This window comes from Argiope bruennichi, chromosome 8, assembly GCF_947563725.1.
Source record: "Argiope bruennichi chromosome 8, qqArgBrue1.1, whole genome shotgun sequence".
In the NCBI taxonomy this organism is placed as follows: domain Eukaryota; kingdom Metazoa; phylum Arthropoda; class Arachnida; order Araneae; family Araneidae; genus Argiope; species Argiope bruennichi.
In genome coordinates, this window is record NC_079158.1 from 20583301 (window position 1) to 20604377 (window position 21077).

At 28.8% G+C, this 21077-nt stretch overlaps 1 protein-coding gene across 2 annotated transcripts; it reads left to right on the top strand.

Moving 5' to 3' along the window:
* Positions 1–1141: 1141 nt before the first annotated feature.
* LOC129981570 (uncharacterized) lies at positions 1142–20314 on the top strand. Of its 2 annotated transcripts, none has more exons than XM_056092466.1 (9): positions 1142–1358; positions 5885–6018; positions 7963–8104; positions 10274–10412; positions 11909–12086; positions 13308–13474; positions 15870–15964; positions 18637–18783; positions 19847–20313. In XM_056092466.1, the coding sequence occupies exons 2-9, from the start codon at positions 5896–5898 to the stop codon at positions 20071–20073; spliced, it is 1218 nt and encodes a 405-aa protein (XP_055948441.1). In that variant the 5' UTR covers positions 1142–1358; positions 5885–5895; the 3' UTR covers positions 20074–20313. The 2 variants fall into 2 exon arrangements, with proteins under 2 accessions (XP_055948441.1, XP_055948443.1); XM_056092468.1 differs by lacking the exon at positions 1142–1358 and adding an exon at positions 4182–4236 and having other exon boundaries at positions 19847–20314.
* The last annotated feature ends 763 nt before the right edge of the window (positions 20315–21077 follow it).

Here is a 21077-nt window from a genome sequence, read left to right on the forward strand (position 1 = left end):
TACTTTTTTTTTTTAACAAAAGCTACAAAAAGGTAAGATTTTCTAAAAAATATTTATCCATTTTATTGAAATAATTATCAATATTCCAGAATAGAGTTGTTTTATTTAAAAAAGGACATTTTGGTTTAATGAGATTTAGTTGTCTAAATATTGTCACGAAAATGCAAAGAATAACAAATCGCAAAGTAACACTATATCAAGTTTATTAGCTTTAAACAACTCGTAACATGTGGGCGAAGAACTGGTCCCACTGCTTGTGGAACTCAGAAGTTATATCTTTACAGAATAATCTAGAATTATAAAGGATATAGAAAGTTCTAGAAACTTCTAGAACATTAACAAATGCATAATAAGAAATTCAATTAAAGTTCAACCTTTAAATTAATGCGACTTGGCTGGGATCCGAACCCTTGATTTTGTGCATTGCAAGCACGTATTCTACCTCCGAGCCTTGCTATGTGCAGATCTCCTTTTTGCTACAATATTCTAGAAAGAATTTTTTTTTTTTATATTAAGATTTTAAGCTGCACCAGTTTTTTTATACCCAAATATTATTTTATAAATGCATGCTTTCATTTTGTATTTTAAGAATTAGTTCTTATGGTTCATCATTTTATTAGTTTAAATATTTCAGCTATTCAAGCATTTCTTATGTTGATTATATGTTAATGAATTCTTAAAATGTATTTTCATTTTCAAGCTGCAGTGAAATAAAATTAAATTTTAGTTTTTTTTTTAAGAAATTGATAAGTTTGTGACGAAACATAGATGAGCATTCATAACATCGAACTTCACGTACATGGTATGTATAATACAAATGAGTGAAAAAAATGTCACAATTGTGCCAAAGAAAGCAAAATTAATCGATTTCGCATGAATGGATCGTTACTCATCTTTAGAATTTATCAACATTCTGTTCTAAATAAAAATACATGTTTTCCTTAATAATTGTCTTTTCGATTTATCTAAATTTATAAGTGATAATGATTCCCGATAACAACGATGCATTGCAGCAAAGTGCCGAAAAACAATGCCAAAGAAATATCAGGAAACAAAGAAAAATTATCTTCCTCGCGAGTTTGCTGCTTTTCTACCTACTCGTCAAGAATTGCTTGAGGTCAGTGCACTCAGACCTTGTACATTACTGCCATCTATTGGAAGAGTTTTTCCCTAACTTAAGAGCAAAGACGTGTGAAGAAATGGATTCATTCTACAGCGGACTGCGTAATTGTTTTTTGGAGTCGTTCTTGTTTTTTCGCGGTGAATAAAAAAAACCGTGCAATTCCAGTCATTCTACGAATTACGTAATTCTCAGTAATAAGTTTCTTGAACGCTGAAGAGGAAAGAAGGATTACGAGGTTATTTTCATTAATTAGTTATTTCATTTTTTACTGTTTTATGTGCCTATGCATTTTTTTTATAAAAGTTTCAAATGAACTATTGCATTTTGATTCATTTTACTTTGATTCCACATTTTACTGTGTGTGTGTGTGTGTGTGTGTGTGTGTGTGTGTGTGTGTGTGTGTGTGTGTGTGTGTGTGTGTGTGTGTGTTGGCGCTCTATAGGCCATACCTTTTGATAAAGAACTACATGTTTAGCATGATGTACTTAGGAAAAAGGGAATGCGCACCTCGAAACGATTTTTTTTATTTTAATTAATTGAAATATATATGGAATTTTGTGGATTTTCCATGATAAATTCCAGATATATTACAGCATAAAAAATGATTTTAAAATCATCTTAACATTCAATAAATTATCTTTCTAATTTAATATTCGTGCAAATTTTTTCTAAATTTTGCCATTTTCGTAATTTTTTTTTGTTTGTTTGCCTAATTTCCAATAATAAATCATATTTTACCCTGATGTTCAAACCGTTTTCGTTGTTTCATTAAATATTTAATCGCGTGAATTTCTACCGTGAAGTTGAGGAAAATAAATTCTGTTAATCATTTAGGGAGTTTACAACGCAAATAAAAAGGTTAAGTTATTGTACCACGAAATTTAGATGACAGATGAACCAAACAATAATATTTTTAACAGAATTATGATATCATGTATCCGATTTCCACTAAACAGACTCACGATGAACAGAGCTTTTTGAAAGATAATTTAAATCACAGAGCGTTAATATCTGATAATTTAATGTAATTATGGATATAAAATTATATCTAGACGATCAAAATGAAACTAAATATAACCAATATTTCCTGCTAACCAGTTGGTTCTTGAAACGACCAGTAATACTGGTATGTCTGATTAATGGGATCAATGCCATTAACATGCTTTACCTTTGCTCTCGCCTGTACCGTACATAATGAAGACAATTATAAGTCAATCTAATTTACTATTTGCAGAATCCGGTTTAATGATTCTTCTTACGCTACAGTTGGATATAGCTCTATTCATAGTAATTATCACAAAATGTAACAGAAGTGAGCAAAAAATGTCATCTCTTTTTTCCTATGAAAACTCACTAACTAAAAACTAAAACTAACTAATTAAAAACTAACTAACTAAACTAACTAAAAACTAACTAGCCATTTTAAATATATATAGCTAGTAATTGCAGCAGCTGAACAATCCTATGAAAGAGTCGTGAAAAAAAATTAAATTTTGAAAAAATGCATTTTGTTTGTAATTTTAAATGTGCAATAATTTTCTTTTCCGATTATTTACGGCTGTTCATGCCTTTTTATGAACCGTATAATTATTGATTTCAGTATATAATTCTTATCCCACTTCAGTATATTACATTTTATTTTGTAATATATTAATACATTTTATTAATTGCACAGGTTTCTATTTCTCAATTATTTGCAGTAGTTTATGCCAAACTTCTTTCCGTGTAGTTTTTTTCTTTCTTTTTTTTTTTCCCATGCCAAAAGTTTCTGATTAAAGCCTGTGCATTACTGTCATAGACTCGGATAGCCAAGAAATTCGATGTTTCTTGACGTCGAAGAATTCTTAAAAATTCCAGTAATTTAATCTTCTATTAAGGACATTTTGTCAAAGTTCTTATCTTTAGTTCTTTCCTAAAGTAAAAAGACAGTATGCATTCTCTCTAGAGGGTTCTTTGTTGTTTGAAAGGGTCCAATGTCATCGAGTGTCGTTTGTTCCTTTGCACTAGGTGGGATTGCTCTTCGACTGTCCCATAAAGTTTCCTGCATGGCCTCTGGCTAGGTCGGGGTATTGCTTGCATGCCAAAAATTTCCAACATGGGGTGCAATTTTTTTTAATATACTTCCGTTGTAAAATAAATTGACAAGCATTAAAATTTACATACTTATTTGAATAAAAAACTTACTTGAATTTTCTAATACTTCATTAGGATCCATTTTACTAATGTTCATTTGTTCCGTTTCCTTTGATATAATTGATGTAGATTTATTACTTGTTCATTTAATAAAATGATCAAAAGTATAACTTGGAAATAAAATTGATCCTAAATTCAGCAAATTTTATTATTCGTTATGATCAGTAGATTCTTAATAATCCGGTATAGAACTAATCTGGCCTCTCATGTAATGCGAAGTAAATGAAAGCGTTTAAGAAAAAATGGATGTTGATGTCAGTGATCTTGACACTGTGTTAAAACACTCTGCTGCTCAATTTTTCAATTATATTTTGTAATATTTTTTTAACATAATATATATATAATTTTCAACAGAAAATTATATATATATTTTTTTTTATTTTGTTCGGTAAACATACAACATTTTGCGAACAAAAAGCTTTGTTTAATTCATCTTTATTCATTCGGTATGTTCTCTAATTCAGCAATCTTCTGATCTGATATTTACCGTATTTTACATTTTTATCTTAACTATTTTTATTTCATTCTCAAGAATTTTTGTCATTTCATATTTTAATGCTCTGATATATAAAGCACAAAATAATAGTTTCATCCTGAATGTTTTATCACGATTAAATCAAAACTTATCTTAAATCATTGAGATCTGAAGGTCAGTGAGCTCCACCGCTTGAAAATAATCACAATAAGAATATGAAATCACATAAATAAAAGATTTCTGATAAAAAGAAAAAAATGGGTATTATTTTAGGTTTCTTTGTTTACCAAATACTGATATAAAGGCAGTGATGATTGTGCAATAAGGCTCATACATTCTTTTACCTTTAGATAACTTGCAATATTATTTATTTCGATATCTTACATAAAACTTGATAAATGTTCCCACAAATGCTGTCGATTAATATGAAACTGTTATAAAAAAAGTAAGTTTTCTCTATCTTGAAGTAGAAAGATTTAATATTTTTCTTTGATTATCATTATGTCTTCCAAACCACTTGTACTAATGTTACGCATAACATATGGTAAAGTGCTGGAGTGTAAGTGCCGTAACGGGCTGCTCTCTCCACATTTTGAATTCTGGATACATGGTAATTCTTAAAGAGATTAGGAATCCTGGATTAACCAAGACGCACCAGATTTGTTGACTCTTTTATACCGAGAAAAAGATGCTGAATTTCTGTACATTTAATTAAATTTTGTGAATCATCCCATTGTATGTAAAAACGAGTAAAAGTGCTTAAATTTTTCTAAATACTTCAGAAATTATTAGAGAAATGTGCGCATTTTTAATAACCTTGACTTGTCCTATATTTGTAAAAATGGAAATTTGTCTCTTCAATATGCGTGAACTTGAGCTTAAAATCTACAGTACATACACCCCTGGAAGATAATACGAATTAAGTACGTTAGTAATTAAGTGAAAATAATGATAATAATGACGAAAATACAAGTAAGAAAAATGAAAAATTATAGACTTTCACCTTCCCCACATACGTGCGAAAAATATATCCGAAAGCCTACTACTGAAAAAAGAATAGCAAAAACAGCAAGAATTTTCTTTTAAAGCAATAAAATATTTAATGACTTTTGTAAAAATAAAATTTGTGAGAGAAACTACTCGTCTGGCACGAATATTAAGAATACATATCACACGTAACTCTAGATGCGAGATCCTGTCTACTTTCGTTGGAAATTAATTTTATCAAACTCATCTTCAAGAAACTAGTTCAAGGATTTCATTGAAATTGTTTTCAACTCGAAAAGTTGATTATCACGATGTGTAATTGCTAGTTTTCATCAAAAGGTGATGAGAAATTATTTCAATGCTGTTTTTATTTGTTAGAATATGGAATTAACATTATCATTAAAGAAAATAGAATAAAATACTGACAAATAAATCCCATATATATAATTAAGGTCATTCGAATCTTTTGAATTTTCAATTAACACAACATTTAAAAAAAAAGATATGTTCGCAAAGGGATTGTTGGGAAGAGAATATAATAGTAGAGAAGGGAGTATTCAACCAATATGAAGGTTAAAAAAAGGACTACGGGTGGAAATAAAAGTTGGGAGCCGACATCTAATGAAATTCAACTTCCATATGCTTGTGTATTCTAAATGACGGAATAGTGTACTATTATTTTCAATGCATAATTATCAATTAATAAATAAGTTTAATTTAATGTTTAGTCCTTAATGCATGGAGCCACCTAGTGATGAAATTGAAGGAAAAAATCTCAAGATTCCATGATATTTTTAATAATGAATTATAAATTGAAATCTAAAAGTCCTAAGATAGTTATTAAAAATATTATTATATATTACTTTTTATTATATATTATAGTATATTACTTTTTATTATACTAATATAAAGTGTTCGTAAAATTGTTTTTATGAACCTTTTTATGTTATCAGACAACTGAACACATTATTTACTTCAAAAACAAAGTGCACTTTGCCAAATACCTAAAATTTTGTTATCATCATTTAACTTGAAATTTAGTCAAAAATGGTGCTCGAATGTTACTTATATCATTAATTAATGTTTTTTTCTTCATATTCTTGTAGATTTCGTAAACATGGCTGAAGATGTTTATGATTTGTGCATTGTTGGTGCTGGCATGTTCGGATCTGCCGCTGCAAGACACGCGTCGACTAATTCAAGGTTAAAAGTGTGCTTGATTGGACCCAGGGAGCCAACTGTACTTTGAAACTTCTTTTTTTTACACTAATAAATGAATAAATGTGTGATATTATTGAACAGTAACACATTGTAATAGCAACTGAGAAGTTGCTGTTTTTAAGTTTTTCTTTCTATACTTAGCTTCCAAATGGAGCGAAACTGTGGTTGTATTAATGAGAGAATAAATTTTTAAAAAGTTTTTTTTAAAACACGGTTTTTATTACTGTACTAAAAAGTGCAACTTTTTTTCTATTCTAATGATTTTAGCTCTATAAATTTGAGATTTTGAACACTTTATATGTGTTATTAAATACGTTCAGTATTAATTTTAAATATGTCACTTTTTTTATTATATAATAATACTTTTAACGATTTATTTATATTATAATTTTATTATTTACTTTTATTGTATAATCCATTTTATATTGAAGTGTATTTTTATTATTTATTTATTTTATTATCATTACTTTATAGTGTATATTATGGTTGCTACTTTGCCTTTTATATTATTAGTTCCATTTTTACACTTTCATATACATAGTATTGAGAAAGAATTGTAGTCAGCAAAGAATTGAAACTCGAGATTTTGACGTTTCATATTTCCCTGAGTTTCGAAACACACATTTTTTGCATTCTGTCTGTCTGCTTGTGCAAAATATAACTCAATAGCGCTTTGAGGTAGATAAATGAAATTTTGTACATGGTCTTTACACGTGTACAAAATGTATACATAGTATTAAGAAAGAATTGTAGTCAGCAAAGAATTGAAACTCGAGATTTTGACGTTTCATATTTCCCTGAGTTTCGAAACACACATTTTTTGCATTCTGTCTGTCTGCTTGTGCAAAATATAACTCAATAGCGCTTTGAGGTAGATAAATGAAATTTTGTACATGGTCTTTACACATGTACAAAATATATAAAGTTAGATGTAAATGTATAAAGTTAGACGGATAAAATTTCTGTGCATCGATTTAACATCTGAAGTATAGACACCTATAAAACATTGAGCAAATTAAAAAAGGGGTTGCGTTCACTTGCTGCATTTTCAGAGGCATGTAAACGAGATAATTAAAAAACGAAATGAATTAAACATATCAAATTTGATATATGATTTAGGAACTAAAATTGTAGGGGTTTTTTTTGTTTTTTTTTGTCAAACTTTGATTTTAATCCGTTGGGGAAAACACCTCTAAAACATAAATTCTATTAAATGTATGTCAGGGATTGATCATAAAAATCTCGCCAAAGATCACACTATAGATTCATTAAAAAATGCTAAATTCACACCAAAAATACTTCGTGACTATTGTACGCCAATGCTGTGCAAGGCGTTCTATGTCTTTTCCAAGACCCAACATTTTTTTTTTTTTAAGAGGTAGGGGATAATGCATTTATTAAGGATTATACGAGAAAGTTTTGAGAAGATTATTAACATTGGTTTAAGCAAAATTCATGCAATTATATATCAGTATAAAGTCTAAAAATACGGAACCTAATTCAGAAATTAATGTAGCAATTCAACGTCTTATTTAAAATTTAAATTTAATTAAAACTTAATTTAAAAACTTTTTAATCAGAGCACGAACGTAAGGAATAAACTACTAGATTATTTAAAATTAATTAAGAAAATTGCATAAGAATGTTGCATAATTCAGGGGAAAAATTAACAAGGATGATTATTACAACGATGTTTATCCAAAACATTTTGATAACAGAAAGACTAAAAAGACTGATCAATATGATGTCATAAACGATATCATATTTATTTACTTTTTCATTTTAGAATTATTCCAGAGTCGTAAGTTTTTAAATACATATAAATAAAATGAGACAAAACTCAATTAAAAAATATTTTTCAATGCTCTGTTTTAAATACAAGGACCAAAAAAATATGATTCATTAATGCAATACATGGATTTTTGCAATTTTTATTTTCAAAAAAAATTTAATATTTTCGTAGGTCGAAGAGAGCAAAGACAGGAAGATTTTCAGCTCCCACTATGACGAAGGAAGAATTGTTCAAATAATGGAAGAGAATACCCACCTCACTGTTTTATCCAAACACTCTATAAGTAGATTTCCGGAAACAGAGAAAATGTCAGGTATGTTTCTTTCATTTTCTATTTTAAAATCTCTTTTTTAAATTTCCTTATACTGTGAGTCTTAAAAACCACTTTATATGCCTGTTATGAACGATTTTTAAATTTTGCATCTCCAGATTTTAATGTATTTAGTGTTCATTGAATCCATTTTAAACTGTGAGCCGAATTTGAATTTAATATTGTCACGTAGGTACTTTAGTGTGGAACTTAATGACACACACAAGAAGTGGAGCTAAACCAATTTATTAACTCAACTCTGAACTGAAAACACAGTGACTGACAGATCTTCTGCTTTTATAGTAGCAGGGAAAGTTCTAGAATACTTTTCTGGAGACAATAAGAAAAACCCAGAAAACTTATCTGGAACACTAAATTAAAGAAAGGTCCAGAATTTTCTGGAACATGAAATAGAGTAAAACATAAAATCAAGGAATTAAATATTTACACAGACTGTGAATCGCATTGTCTCTAGCGGGATTCGAACTTACGATCTCGAGACTATGAGATCAGTGCTACGACCATTCGGCCATGGACAGTCGACGGCATCTTTTCAATGCGGCAATATTTTGAATCCTTCTCTTTTTTCATTTTCTATTTAATTTCGCTTTGCATTCATTGCTATTTAATTTCGCTATTTTTTGCTTTATTTTCGGTATTTTTTTATTTAAAAATCAAATATATCTTTAATTAATTTTTAAAAATTCTTTAAAATCCATAAACTGCGTCTCGACGTGTAGAATAATCAATTAAATTTAATTGATTCATTTTCTTCTAAAACTGCAACAGCGCTTCAAATGCCGGAAAGATAACAATATTAATTATATCCTATTTATAAGTAATGTTTTTAATTAATTGATCGGTTGTATTCTGCATGAAATTAGAAAAATAGGAAAAGGTTCCTTTATTAATCTTTTTACTTTAGTGAACCTTTCTATTATTAGAATTGCTAGAAAAGGATAAAGAGATAATTCGGTCACTTAATGCACGACAATTAAGTTTCTTATTACTTAAGTGACAATTAATTTTCAAATTAATTTGAAAATTGTCAAATAATTCGATCTTCCAATGAGGACATATTTCCACTTTTCTCACCGCCCTTAATCCAAAAATATCATATATGGAATTATATCTGTAGCTCAATTTATCTGCGTGAGAACGCAATGAAAATACAACAGGCTTCAAAGCTAAAATTCTGATACAAGGGTTTTAATTAAAAATGCAACTCTATGAAATTTTAATATTTAATTTACCAACTAAACTGGCTAACTATGTATAGATTATTTATTTGCATGTATATGAACGAGTTAATTAAAAAAAACTCAAAAAGAAATAAAAATGACATTTTATGCCTGATCTGAAAATTAAAATGTTTAATAATTAATCCTCTAAGCATTTTTTAAATCACTATTTTGATGCTACGTTTGTAAATATGTTCAAATATTTGTCAAACAAAGCGAACTACTACTGCACGCTACCAGCAATAGTATGATGTAATAAAGATCTGCAATCATAAAAGATAAACATACTAAACAGCGAGAAATGCTGGATGCAATAAAAAATTGACCTATTGTCAACCCGAAGAAATCATGGGATAAGCAGCAGGAGCGTTAATAAACTTTCAGTTAATTAATCAATCACTTAACTTAACGAACACTAAAACTCTTACCGGATTACATTCGTAGTAAAATGTAGATAAAAACAGAATACATCATAGCAGAGAAAATTTAAGGGAAAGTTTTATATTTTAGAGTTTTATTAGGGCTCGCTGCATTCCTGAAAAAATAAAGCTCATCATCTGTAGGTATGTTAATTAAAATAATAAGATGGAGTGGCTTGGGATCGATTCTTTATCCCCGATTTATTTTGACTATATAAATCCCTTTAAAAGTAAAATGTAACGTCCATGTAAATGCTCCATATGTTTTGGAAAGAAATTTAGATGTGTTCATAAAATCCAAAAAATAAAAAAATATCACGGCTTTTTGAAAACTTCAGAAGAAACATAACATATCTATATCATGACATTTGTCAATACCTCGACTTGTCTATACCATGACATTTGTAATACCATGACTTGTTTATACCATTCATTATGCCATGCATCTATAATTCCACTGGTGTGTATATTTTATTGAATAGCTCTTAAATTAATTTTTTTTTTCATTCAAGGAATCAAGTTTTACAATCCTGTTGGCTTTCTACTAGCGTCAGAAAAAGAAAATAAAAATATGATAAACTTGACCCAAACACTTCTTTCTCATAATATTCCTTTCCTCGACTTGTCTGACAATGATGCATTCAAGAAAAGGTGAATACATTACAAATTCTTGCATTATTAACTATTAGTTTATTGGGAATATGTATCTCCCGAAGAATGCAATATTAGAAGAACTAAACTTTTCTTTTTCTAAAGCACTTTTAGATAATTTGTTAAATCAAAGTAATGGAGAATGAAATGACTACCTAATCACATTCTTTTGCTATATCTTACGTCCGAAAATCTATTATCATTCAAAAGAATTTGAATTTAATTAAAATCATAAATTTTAACAAACAGATTTATTTAATGTAAGGAAAGTAGATTTTTTTTCTGTTTAAATTATTTCTGTTTTTTATACATTAATTATTTATTCATCATTAAATGTATAATGGAATTTCAAAAATTTTCTTCAAATTCTCTACCAGATGGTGCCACTTGCAAAACATACAAATTTCTTATCTCTACCTCATCAGGAAGTGAATAAAAAATCGATTAAAAAGTTCATTTTTTGCAAATATGAAGCCAAACGTGCTAAGTAAAAGTGCATAAAAATGGCAGCTTATTCTAATTTTGATATTGCGTAGAGCTTTATAAATCATTCAACAATTTATGCAATTCCTTCGGTCACTTTCAATTTCTTCTCAAAGCTTTGAGTAAAAGAAAATGTTTTTTCTAAGTAATAACTGAATTTTCTCCAATCTTCTAAACGTATCGATCGAATGCACTCTACAATGCAAACCATCGGAACAAAACTTACGGAATTTCGCATAAATATACTTCGAAAGGGTGAAAGAGTAAATTTTGGTGGTATTTTTTTATATAATTTTAATTATAAATATTCAGGATTTTAACTTTTTTCTGCAGTAACATCCGAAAATATTACACCACAAAACTTATTTTAACATTAAAAACATTGACTCCTAAGTAGTGGCCGCATAGTTTTGACGATTCTTTTTAAATATTTTTCGTATAATTTTCAATAATACTCAACTTTGCTAGGATGAAATTAAACCTAATTTCATTACTTTATCAAATATTTAATCGTAAGAATGTTACAGTACGCAAAAGACAAAGTACAATTTGAAAATAGATTATGTTCTGTTTTAATGACTCATTCATGTCTTGGTATTTGACTCCATTTGGAAGGTTCATTACTTAATAAATAGAAAAGGTGTGAGGTCATTAAAAAAGCATGGCTTTGAAGTCTATCACAATTTGATACTTACAAATATTTGTTTTTGAAGTCCATTACAATTTGATGTTTAAAAATATTTTAGCTATACAATCATTTAGACACACATAAGATATTCAAATGAAATTAAGAGCAATAAAATATACTAGGTCAATTTAGAAATTCATTTAAAATATTTAAATTTAAAAATTATTTTTAGTATTCTGATAAAGTGGCACTTTTTAAAACACTATTTTTATTATCATTACAGATTGGTTTGTGGAGTTTATTTTTCGCTGCTTGACCTAATTAAAATTTTGAAAGACACATTTACAATCGTTATTTATAGTTTATTCATATTATTTATTTCTAGGTTCCCATATTTGCAACTGGAGTCCTGTGACTGCCGTCTGTTTGATGCCAATGGCGCGGGCTACGTGAGTGCGAGAAAGCTGGTGGAAGCACAGAAAAAAGTTGCGTCCTCACAAGGATGCAAAATAATAGAAGATATCGTTTGTGAAGTGAATGATCTGGATGGAGGAATACATAAAGTAATTTTTTTTCACTTTGCCGAACTGATTCTTTTCAATATGGGATTTATTTTAATTGCCAGGGCTTTTATTTTAAATTTTATGAAAATGTAGAATATAAATTATTTATTAATATTAAATTTAAATGAATATCGCAGATTGGTTTGTGTAAAAAAGTTTTTTTAGTATTTTTATTAGTTTATGTTAAAAATATATGTTCGTGATTTTCAAATGAATATCACGAATCTTTATTTTGAATTTTAAGATCCTGTAGACACACAATTAAATGCATGGTTATTATAGAAAACAAATTTTAATTTTAGTATTTTGAAATAAATATAATTGTATAAAGAGATTCTTTATAATTTTTTAAAAATATAATTACATAAAGTGATTCTTTATTATTTTTTTAAAGTGAAGTAAAAATTATAATTGTATAAAGTGATTTTTTTTTCCCTAGTGTGAATCTGCAAATTTTTACAATTCTCTAAAAATGTGTTTTTTTTTTCTTATTTTTTAACTAATAGAATTTTAAAAAATCAAAATGATGTACCATCTAGAATGGCTTCCGAGAGGAGCTTCTTCAATGCAAAAGTTAAATAAACAACATAAATAAACATAATAAACATTCAATATCAATAAATTATCTTCTTTATAACAATTACCAATTGTTACACATGTCCTACCTTGTTCCTTCTTAATTATTGTCAATGCCCTTTATTGTCACAGAATGTAACGAAACTATTTCAGCACTTCTTTTTTTTTTTCGAATTACTTAAAAGATTTCCACAAGAACTTCTAAAAATTTGAAATATGGTCTATGTATACTTTAATCTCACTATGGTTTATAGTGAGAAGCAGCAAAAATTCTAATGAACGTAAACCATTATATAATATCCCATGCGCCTTCGTTTATCGTCCTTCCTATGGTGTGGTGTGGGATTTTGGAGAGGGGGTTCCAGATCAAGTGTCGTCTTTATCTCCTGCCCGCGGTTCGAAATTACACGGTCCGTCCAAAAATAGCCGTAGTGTTGCTTTAAAAATGGTTGCTTTTAAAATTAAACTAAACTAAGCGCCTTCGTTTTGAGAAACGTTTAAAAATATGAGTAATTCAAGTTAACCTATTTCATTTCAGTTCAATAAATTAATAAGAATTTTAATTGATAAAAATATGTGCTTATATTTGAATTGTAGTTTAATCTGTAACAAAAGTAATCAATAATACTTGTGTCTTTCTTTCAGATTATTACAGAGAAAAATAAGATTATCAAAGCTAAGAAAGTTTTAATTTGTGCAGGTGCTTTTACTAATTATAACCGCTTACAACCTGTAGGGAAAGTGAAAATGATTATCAATAAGGAAACGGTTGCAATGCTTAGACTTTCTGAACAAGAAGCCAAAAATTTAAGGTAATGAAATTCTTAAAACTCTTGAGTGATTTCTTTTTAATCCCTTTACTGTATAGTTTTTTTAATTTGTTTTGAAAACACTTAATCGAAATTATTCGACCAAAAATTCATGGGATATTTCAAATGATTATTAATTTTGTATCGAATTATAACACCTGTGAGTGATAATTTTAGGCTAATATTTTCAAGAATATGATTATTCGATATACGAGTGACACTTTACAATTAAGAGACGAGTGTTAAAAAGTAATTAATCAAAACATTAATTATTTTTGGATTAGCTGTATCTATAATAGAACTTATTTATGCACATACCAATTTTAAATAAACAAATGATGATCTGCATCACTGCATTCTAGAAACGAGAAGAAACACAGTTGATTTTTTTTTCTTATGGTGGTTCTTTTGGAAAATCCGTAACTTTTACATTACACTGCAAATTCTCTACGTATATCGTAACTGTAAATTTGTGTAAGGGGTTTAAAGGTCTACTTAAAAAAAAATCTGTTTAGCTAAACGTAACCAAATTTGGTCTACAAACTATTCCATCAAAGGCTTAACGATTTAGACAAAAGTTATAGTTCTAATATGGCATTAATTTCCATATAGCACTATGCAGCCAATTGGCCTAATTCAATTATTTAAAAAATTAGTGACTGTAGAATTTTTTCCTCTATGTAGAAGGTGTAGAGAATTTCCAATGTAAATTTTATTTTGCCATCTTTAATAAATATACTTCTATAAGTTTACCTTTCAAATATCCTAAAAAAAAATTTAATCTTTTGGTAGCATATTCAACCGCAAAAAAAAAAAAAAAAAAAAAAAAAAACATATTAGTGTTAATTTGTCGAATATACAACTCTATAATCAAGGCATTTAGATTATCAATACCACCTTTTTATAAACTACACTTCAGATATGACAAACAAACAAAACTCACAGGGAATCAGAACTGGGCTACCAGGTGATTACATGTAAATAAATTCAAGTTTTATTATCTATTGATCTGTAAACTGGTGTCATAAAAAATTGTTGGATACATTATCCAATGTGAGAAAATGAGTCATCTTGATTGAAAGTGTTGAACTGGAAGCATCTGTGCTTCACTATCCTGTATGTTAGCAGCGTAAACTCATTTAGAATGACACAAAATTTCAATTTGCAGTTTCGAGATTTCTAATATTTTTTTCGATTAGCTATGTTGTCTATTCCTTATTATAGCAGTAGGTAAAAATATTTTTTTTTGCATTAATAGAGTTTTATGATTAGAATAATATGTTGTAATTACGTCTTATAATGAAATAAATTATCCAGTCTTCATAAAATATGTGGGGGAGGGGGTGTTACATTGAAGGCTTATTCCCAATAACTGCGTTGAAAATTGCCAAGTTAAATGAGAATATTCATCTGTTTCTAAAAGAAATATCCAAAAACGAAAACTATCAACCTCCTCATAATCGTTCTACCCAGCATATCGAAGAAATATATTACACTATAGAGAGCGAAAAATGAAACTTGGCGAATTTTGGGGTTCAAATTTTCTGAAACAGAAGTTTAAGAAAACAACGTACAATACTGAACTGAAAGAAAAAAAAATAGAAAATACTGTTCCACTAAAATGTGTTAAACAAAGCATCGATGCTTTGTAATTCTCTATTACCTTTGTAATGCGCACTGCAATCGCCGTCCCCAATTACCTATTGTTCGGAATTCGGAATTGTAATGACCCTAATCAATTAAATGATATTTCTATTATCAGAATATTGAGATGATTCTTATTTTATCCAGTGCGATTTTTCCTTTATTTTAAAATTCTTTAAAATTATGTTTTCTTATGATTGTTTTTCAGTTCTATGAAAATATTTTTCATCTTTGATATACAGAAATATTAAATCGCAAGCTATAATTAATTCAAGTGTAATTTTTTGAACGGATAAAATGTTTTTCTAAAATCTAAAAGTTTTTCTAAACTAATAATAGTCTCTCTCTCTCTCACTCTCGATTATAATTCATCTGCAAGGGAACTTTAATATCTTCAAAATATTGGGGTGCCGATGGATCCTTAATGGCAAGTGCAGATCAGATTTTATATATATTTAGTCTAAATCGGAATTCCAAATATTCCTTAGATGGACAAAATCATTATTGACAAACCTTTTCTATGTTTCATTAGATAGGATCACTTGTCCTTACTCCGGCTTCTCCCAAGTCACATTAAATCTGCGTAATCCGCATTGTTTTCCGGTTCTTCTTGGGAAAGTAGAACAGTATTATACGGAAGGCACAATATAGGATTACGCTATGTTCAAATATAAAAATTCAAATTATAATTTTATCCATAGTTGTTCGATTTTTATAGTACTCGTATGTCCATGGTCATTATTTTTTTATTTAGTTCCATGCCCTCGATGACGTACTTCATGAAAAGAGACGACTTGCCTCATTTACTGAACGGAGCTTATATTTTGCCTCCTATGCAATATCCTGATGGTATATTTATTTATTTATTTGTTTATTAATTTAATGACTACTTCCAGCTGAACAAAGATTATTTATTCTCCAGTATGTGAAACAACTTTAAATTGTTATTTACGTCTAGAACAAAACTAATAATCCTAAAAACGTTCTACTCTGAATGCAAAACAAACAAAAAGAATATAAATAGAGGTAATAGACAGACAATATTCAATATACAGGTAATCAAACTGCTTGCCACCATTATTAATGGATAACTATTAATTGACCTCAACTGTAACTGTTTAATGAATAAAGATGAGATTTCAAAAGTGTAGTTTGAAGGACGTTTGAAATTGCGTTCTCTGTGAATGCAAGAACACTAAATGAGATTCAAAAATATATGCACGGGGATTTTTTTTTTCAAAAAGGATATTAGTCATAACATCACTGAGAATATAATTGTCACACACAATTATATTCTCAGTAATGTTATGTTCAGTATATCACATTCCCACAAAATCTTGCTATAACATTACACAGAATATTTTGGCAAAGATACACTCCCCAGACACCAAAACAATGCGTAGATAGTATCTGTGTAATTTGATGTTTCACAAAAAAGTAATAGATAATTTGCCTTATTTTTTACCTTACTATTGAACACTAAGTGGTTAAACTAGAATGAGTAATCCAGTAGCTGTTAAACAATGCAAAACATATTTAATTAAGGAAAAAAGCATTGAAGAATGTGAAATATATATTGAAATGGATTCCAATGATCATAGAGAGGCAGTTTGTTTCAGACATAAATTTCGTAGACATCAGTTTTGCTCTTTTTGTATTTAGTTAAAAGTTATTGGTAGTTTGTCAAAATACAATTTATGCTCAAAATGAAAAGAGCCGGACGATTAAAATATCACAGTTAAATGTTAGCAATTAATTGTTGTTTTGAACGCTGTATAAAGAAATCGAGCTATGAAACAACGATAAATTTTAAATTCTAAAGAACATGTTATCCGAAGCATGTTGCTTATGGAATTGTAACAAAATTGAAATTGGCAGAAATTTAAATACTAAACTAGCATTCTAATTAAGCTGCAACAATTTTAGAAGACATAGAGGAAGAAAATCTTCTTCATCGCCTAATTTTCAGCTAAATGTTAATAATTCGCATAAATAACAAGATAAATCGATGCAAAATTTGGGTATGAAGTAAAGAATGGCCTCAAAATCAAAGACAAAACAGCGTCACTTACCGAAAGTCGATGCATTTTGTGCAGTATCAAAAGCAAAATGTATGGACCATTTTTCTTCCTCTAACAATGTATTTCAACAAAGATGTACACAGATATACCTCAGCCAAGATACAATTTTACGCAGATTCGAATTCGCATCTTACGTAAACAATGACCATCCCTTCAAAGCAGCTCAAAATGTATAGAATGAAATGGATTAATAAGTAGATACTCCTCATGTGACCAAGATAGTCACATAGAACACAATTTTGCGCAGATTTGGGTTGGCATCTTACATCAGTAATGACCATTCCTACATTGGGGTTCAAAATGTATAGAATTGAATGGGCTATCAAATAAATGTTCACCCATGTGACAGAGATATCAGAAAAAAATTACTATAAAGGCTGATTTTAAATTCCCTACTATATTGCACATACTGCTAATTTTAAAGCACATATTGTTCTTTGCTCAGTTATAACCATTTGTAATCAAAACTTTCATTTTGAATTACTCAATATAAAATTTGAGGAAATAAATTCAGGCGTTGCATCACGCTAAACTTTGTCACAATCGTGATCTAGATACGCTGCTATATTGATCTGTTATAATGTTATGCATCCAACAATAATGCTGTTATGAGATAAAATAATGATATCGTCATGAAATATATGTTTTAAATAAAACTTGGACGATCAGTGGTTTTTTTTATATATCTATACGATTTTAAAGGAAATCGAATCCTTCCTACGATTAAGGTACAATATTTTATAATTTCTTTAGACTTAATACACTAAGTTAGAGTGGGATAGTCTGGTTGGTAGGTAGTTGGATTCGAATCCCTTGGGTTGCGAATTCGAACCCCGTCGGCCGAAGACTCTCCGTGTGGGAGGTGGCTGGCGCACCCAAGGGACGTCTGTTGTGGTCACAAAGTCCTCCATGTCGAGAGCAATACCACTGCTGGTACTGGATCAGGGGTGATAGTTTTATGATTCAGGTCTAAATTACGATCTGTGGATGAGTGAATGAAATGCATGAATGAAGTCCGTCCCGTAAAAAGGGTTGTGACGTGTGTGTAGCTAAGTCGTACTCTTGGCCCTAGATGTCGCTACTGTAAAAACAAGAGACGCATCCTTGGCTTAAAATCACTGACTTCTAGAAACAGTGGGTTTGTCTATAACAAGTGCCATTAGAAACAACAAAACACTAAGCGTATGTTTAACTAAGCGTTATATTTTTAAACAAATTCGTTTTCTTAAACAATTACTAACTTTTATTTATTACATTTATTTAATCTTTGAACTTTTTGGAATAGTCATAAATTTAAAACGTCCTTTCTGCCTATTTTTTCTATGACAACAGCTTGAAAAAAAACTTGTGGTATAACTGAATAAATGTTTATTTATTTTAATTGAACCTTTATTGCATACTGACTCTTCTCTACATTCAGAGAACCTCATATCTTTTTAGGACAATATTATTTAAAAGCTGGTCGTGACGGCATATTGCCGAGGTCGACAGAGCCAAGTCTGGAAGAAGTTCAAAAATGGTACAACAACGACGGCGATGTTGAACTTGTGGACCAACTCTTATGTTTACTAAAACAATTACTCCCAAGTAAGAAGTCTCAGTTATAGTTGGTGTAGTCTGTATTTATATTAGACAATAAAAAAAATATCTATTGAACTTCTTATAAAAATTTAGAAGATAATGAAATTATCAAAAATAATTAAACTTTTTTTATAATGAATTAAATTTAAGATTATATTGAACCATTTTACTTAAAGGTATTTTTTCTGGTTTATTTTTAAAATATTGAATGTCATTTGTTTCAAATAATGTAAAATGGTTCTATCGAATGCATTTGAAATGTATATGAAAACTGAATGAGCCTAGAAATAATTTTCAAATTACCTTTATTTATTATATTTGTATAAGTATTTGATTCGGCAAAAAAAAAAGTCATTTTTTAAGGGTTTTTTTTTCTGGCGATAAAGAATTCGTTATTACTTTTTGACCACATTCTTCCGTGAAAAACTAATTACTAATATTAATCTTAAATACAGAGTTAAAATTGTTGTCTGGACATTAAACAAGTTCAAACTAGAAATCTGTATGACTGAAAATTCGAAATCCTAATTTTTAGGACATTTAATTCATTAATTTTTTTTCAATAGCATTAATATAATAATAAAAATAATAAATACCTTTTATATTATTCTTTGTATATTAAAATATTTGTGTCTGATCCGTATATTATTAAAATGGAATTATGATTATATATTTAATTTTTTAAATCAAAATTAAGTATTTATTACTTAAATTATTAACAATGTGATTCTGAATCCATTTTAAAAAGTATAAAGAAAAGCTTTATACTATATCAAGTGATTGACTTAATCTGCTTTACCACTCATATAAATCCACGTACCCAAACTGTATAATTTCATTATCTGTATTATTCATTTAAATTTTGCATTAATCTCAGATACTATCATTTAACCTTTCATTTTAAACGCATTGAAAATAATAAAATAATCACGAATGTACGTATAGTGAATTAAAATATTTCAAATGACTTTTCGATGTGAAAAAATACATTAAATGTCTATCTCCCTTCTGAATATCTTTGTTTATGAATGATCTATTTTGCATACAAAATATTTTATTATTTTTTTAGATGTGAAGTTTGAACAAGTGGGTAGCAAGACTTGTTTAACGTGTCATAATTCTACCGGGCTACCTTACGTCGATTGCGTCACTCCTACCATTTCCATAGCGGCGGTTGGCAATGGATGCGGAGCTGTGATCTGTGATGAAATCGGGAGAATAGCAGCGGAGTTAAGTACAAGTGGAAAATGGGTTTCCGAATTACCTAAAAGCCTTTTTGAAGCAAGGCTGGAATAATATTATCACTATTTATTTTTAACTGTGGTGACATGTACCAATGGACACATATCTCTGTAATTATTTCATAATTATATGTTTGTATTTAGTGAAATATCGTCCTTACTTCATTGCAGATTGAACGGATGATTTTTTTTGTAAATAAAGACCTTGTAAGCATTAATAAATTCACTAACAATAATTTAAATGCGGACCTTGCTCGGCGTTTAGCGCAAGTAGAAGAAAATGAACCATAATAAAAAAAAATAATAAATTTCCAAAATTATGAGAGAAATGGCTTCAAAAAGAGGGAAATGATGTCTATAAGGAGAAGAACCCTTTTTTTCTGTCTGTTTAAAATTACTGTGAAAAATGCATGGTATTATCATAGATTGATATACCATGATATCAATTTATGATACTACGTCCACCCTATAATGATTGCCTTCACATCATTATAGGGTGGACGTTAAAAACTGGAGTGCTGCCTCTGTGTCTGGCAATTCATCGGAGCATGTCGGAGCATGTTAGAAATTACTTTCTAATTTTAGTCTTTCCCATAACTAGCATCTTGTTATAGAATGTTAACGTAACTAAATGGAAAAAGCTTATTTACTGATTGTCTTAAACCGTTTTTTAGATCTTTCTTTCTATATTTTGTGAAAAAAAATTGATTTATTCGTCTCTTTATTTTAACTATTATACTTCATAATAATTCATGTCTAATTTAACACATATCTTTGCATTCTATTTATTTTTTTATGAATTTTTATTCAAATAAGTCTAAAGCATTATTTAGAGAAGAAAACAGATATATTCCTAATACTTCACAAAAAAAAGCATTTTAAAGGCAACAGTGTAGAGTGCAAAACGTTATGAGCCTGGTATCTTTTCTCTCTTAAATAATATAATTTCGATATGATATGGCTAGACTCAACAAAACTAAATAAGCTAGATACAAAATATAGAACATTCCACATTTAGATAAAAAAAAAACTGAGCTATAAAATGATTAAAATAGTAAT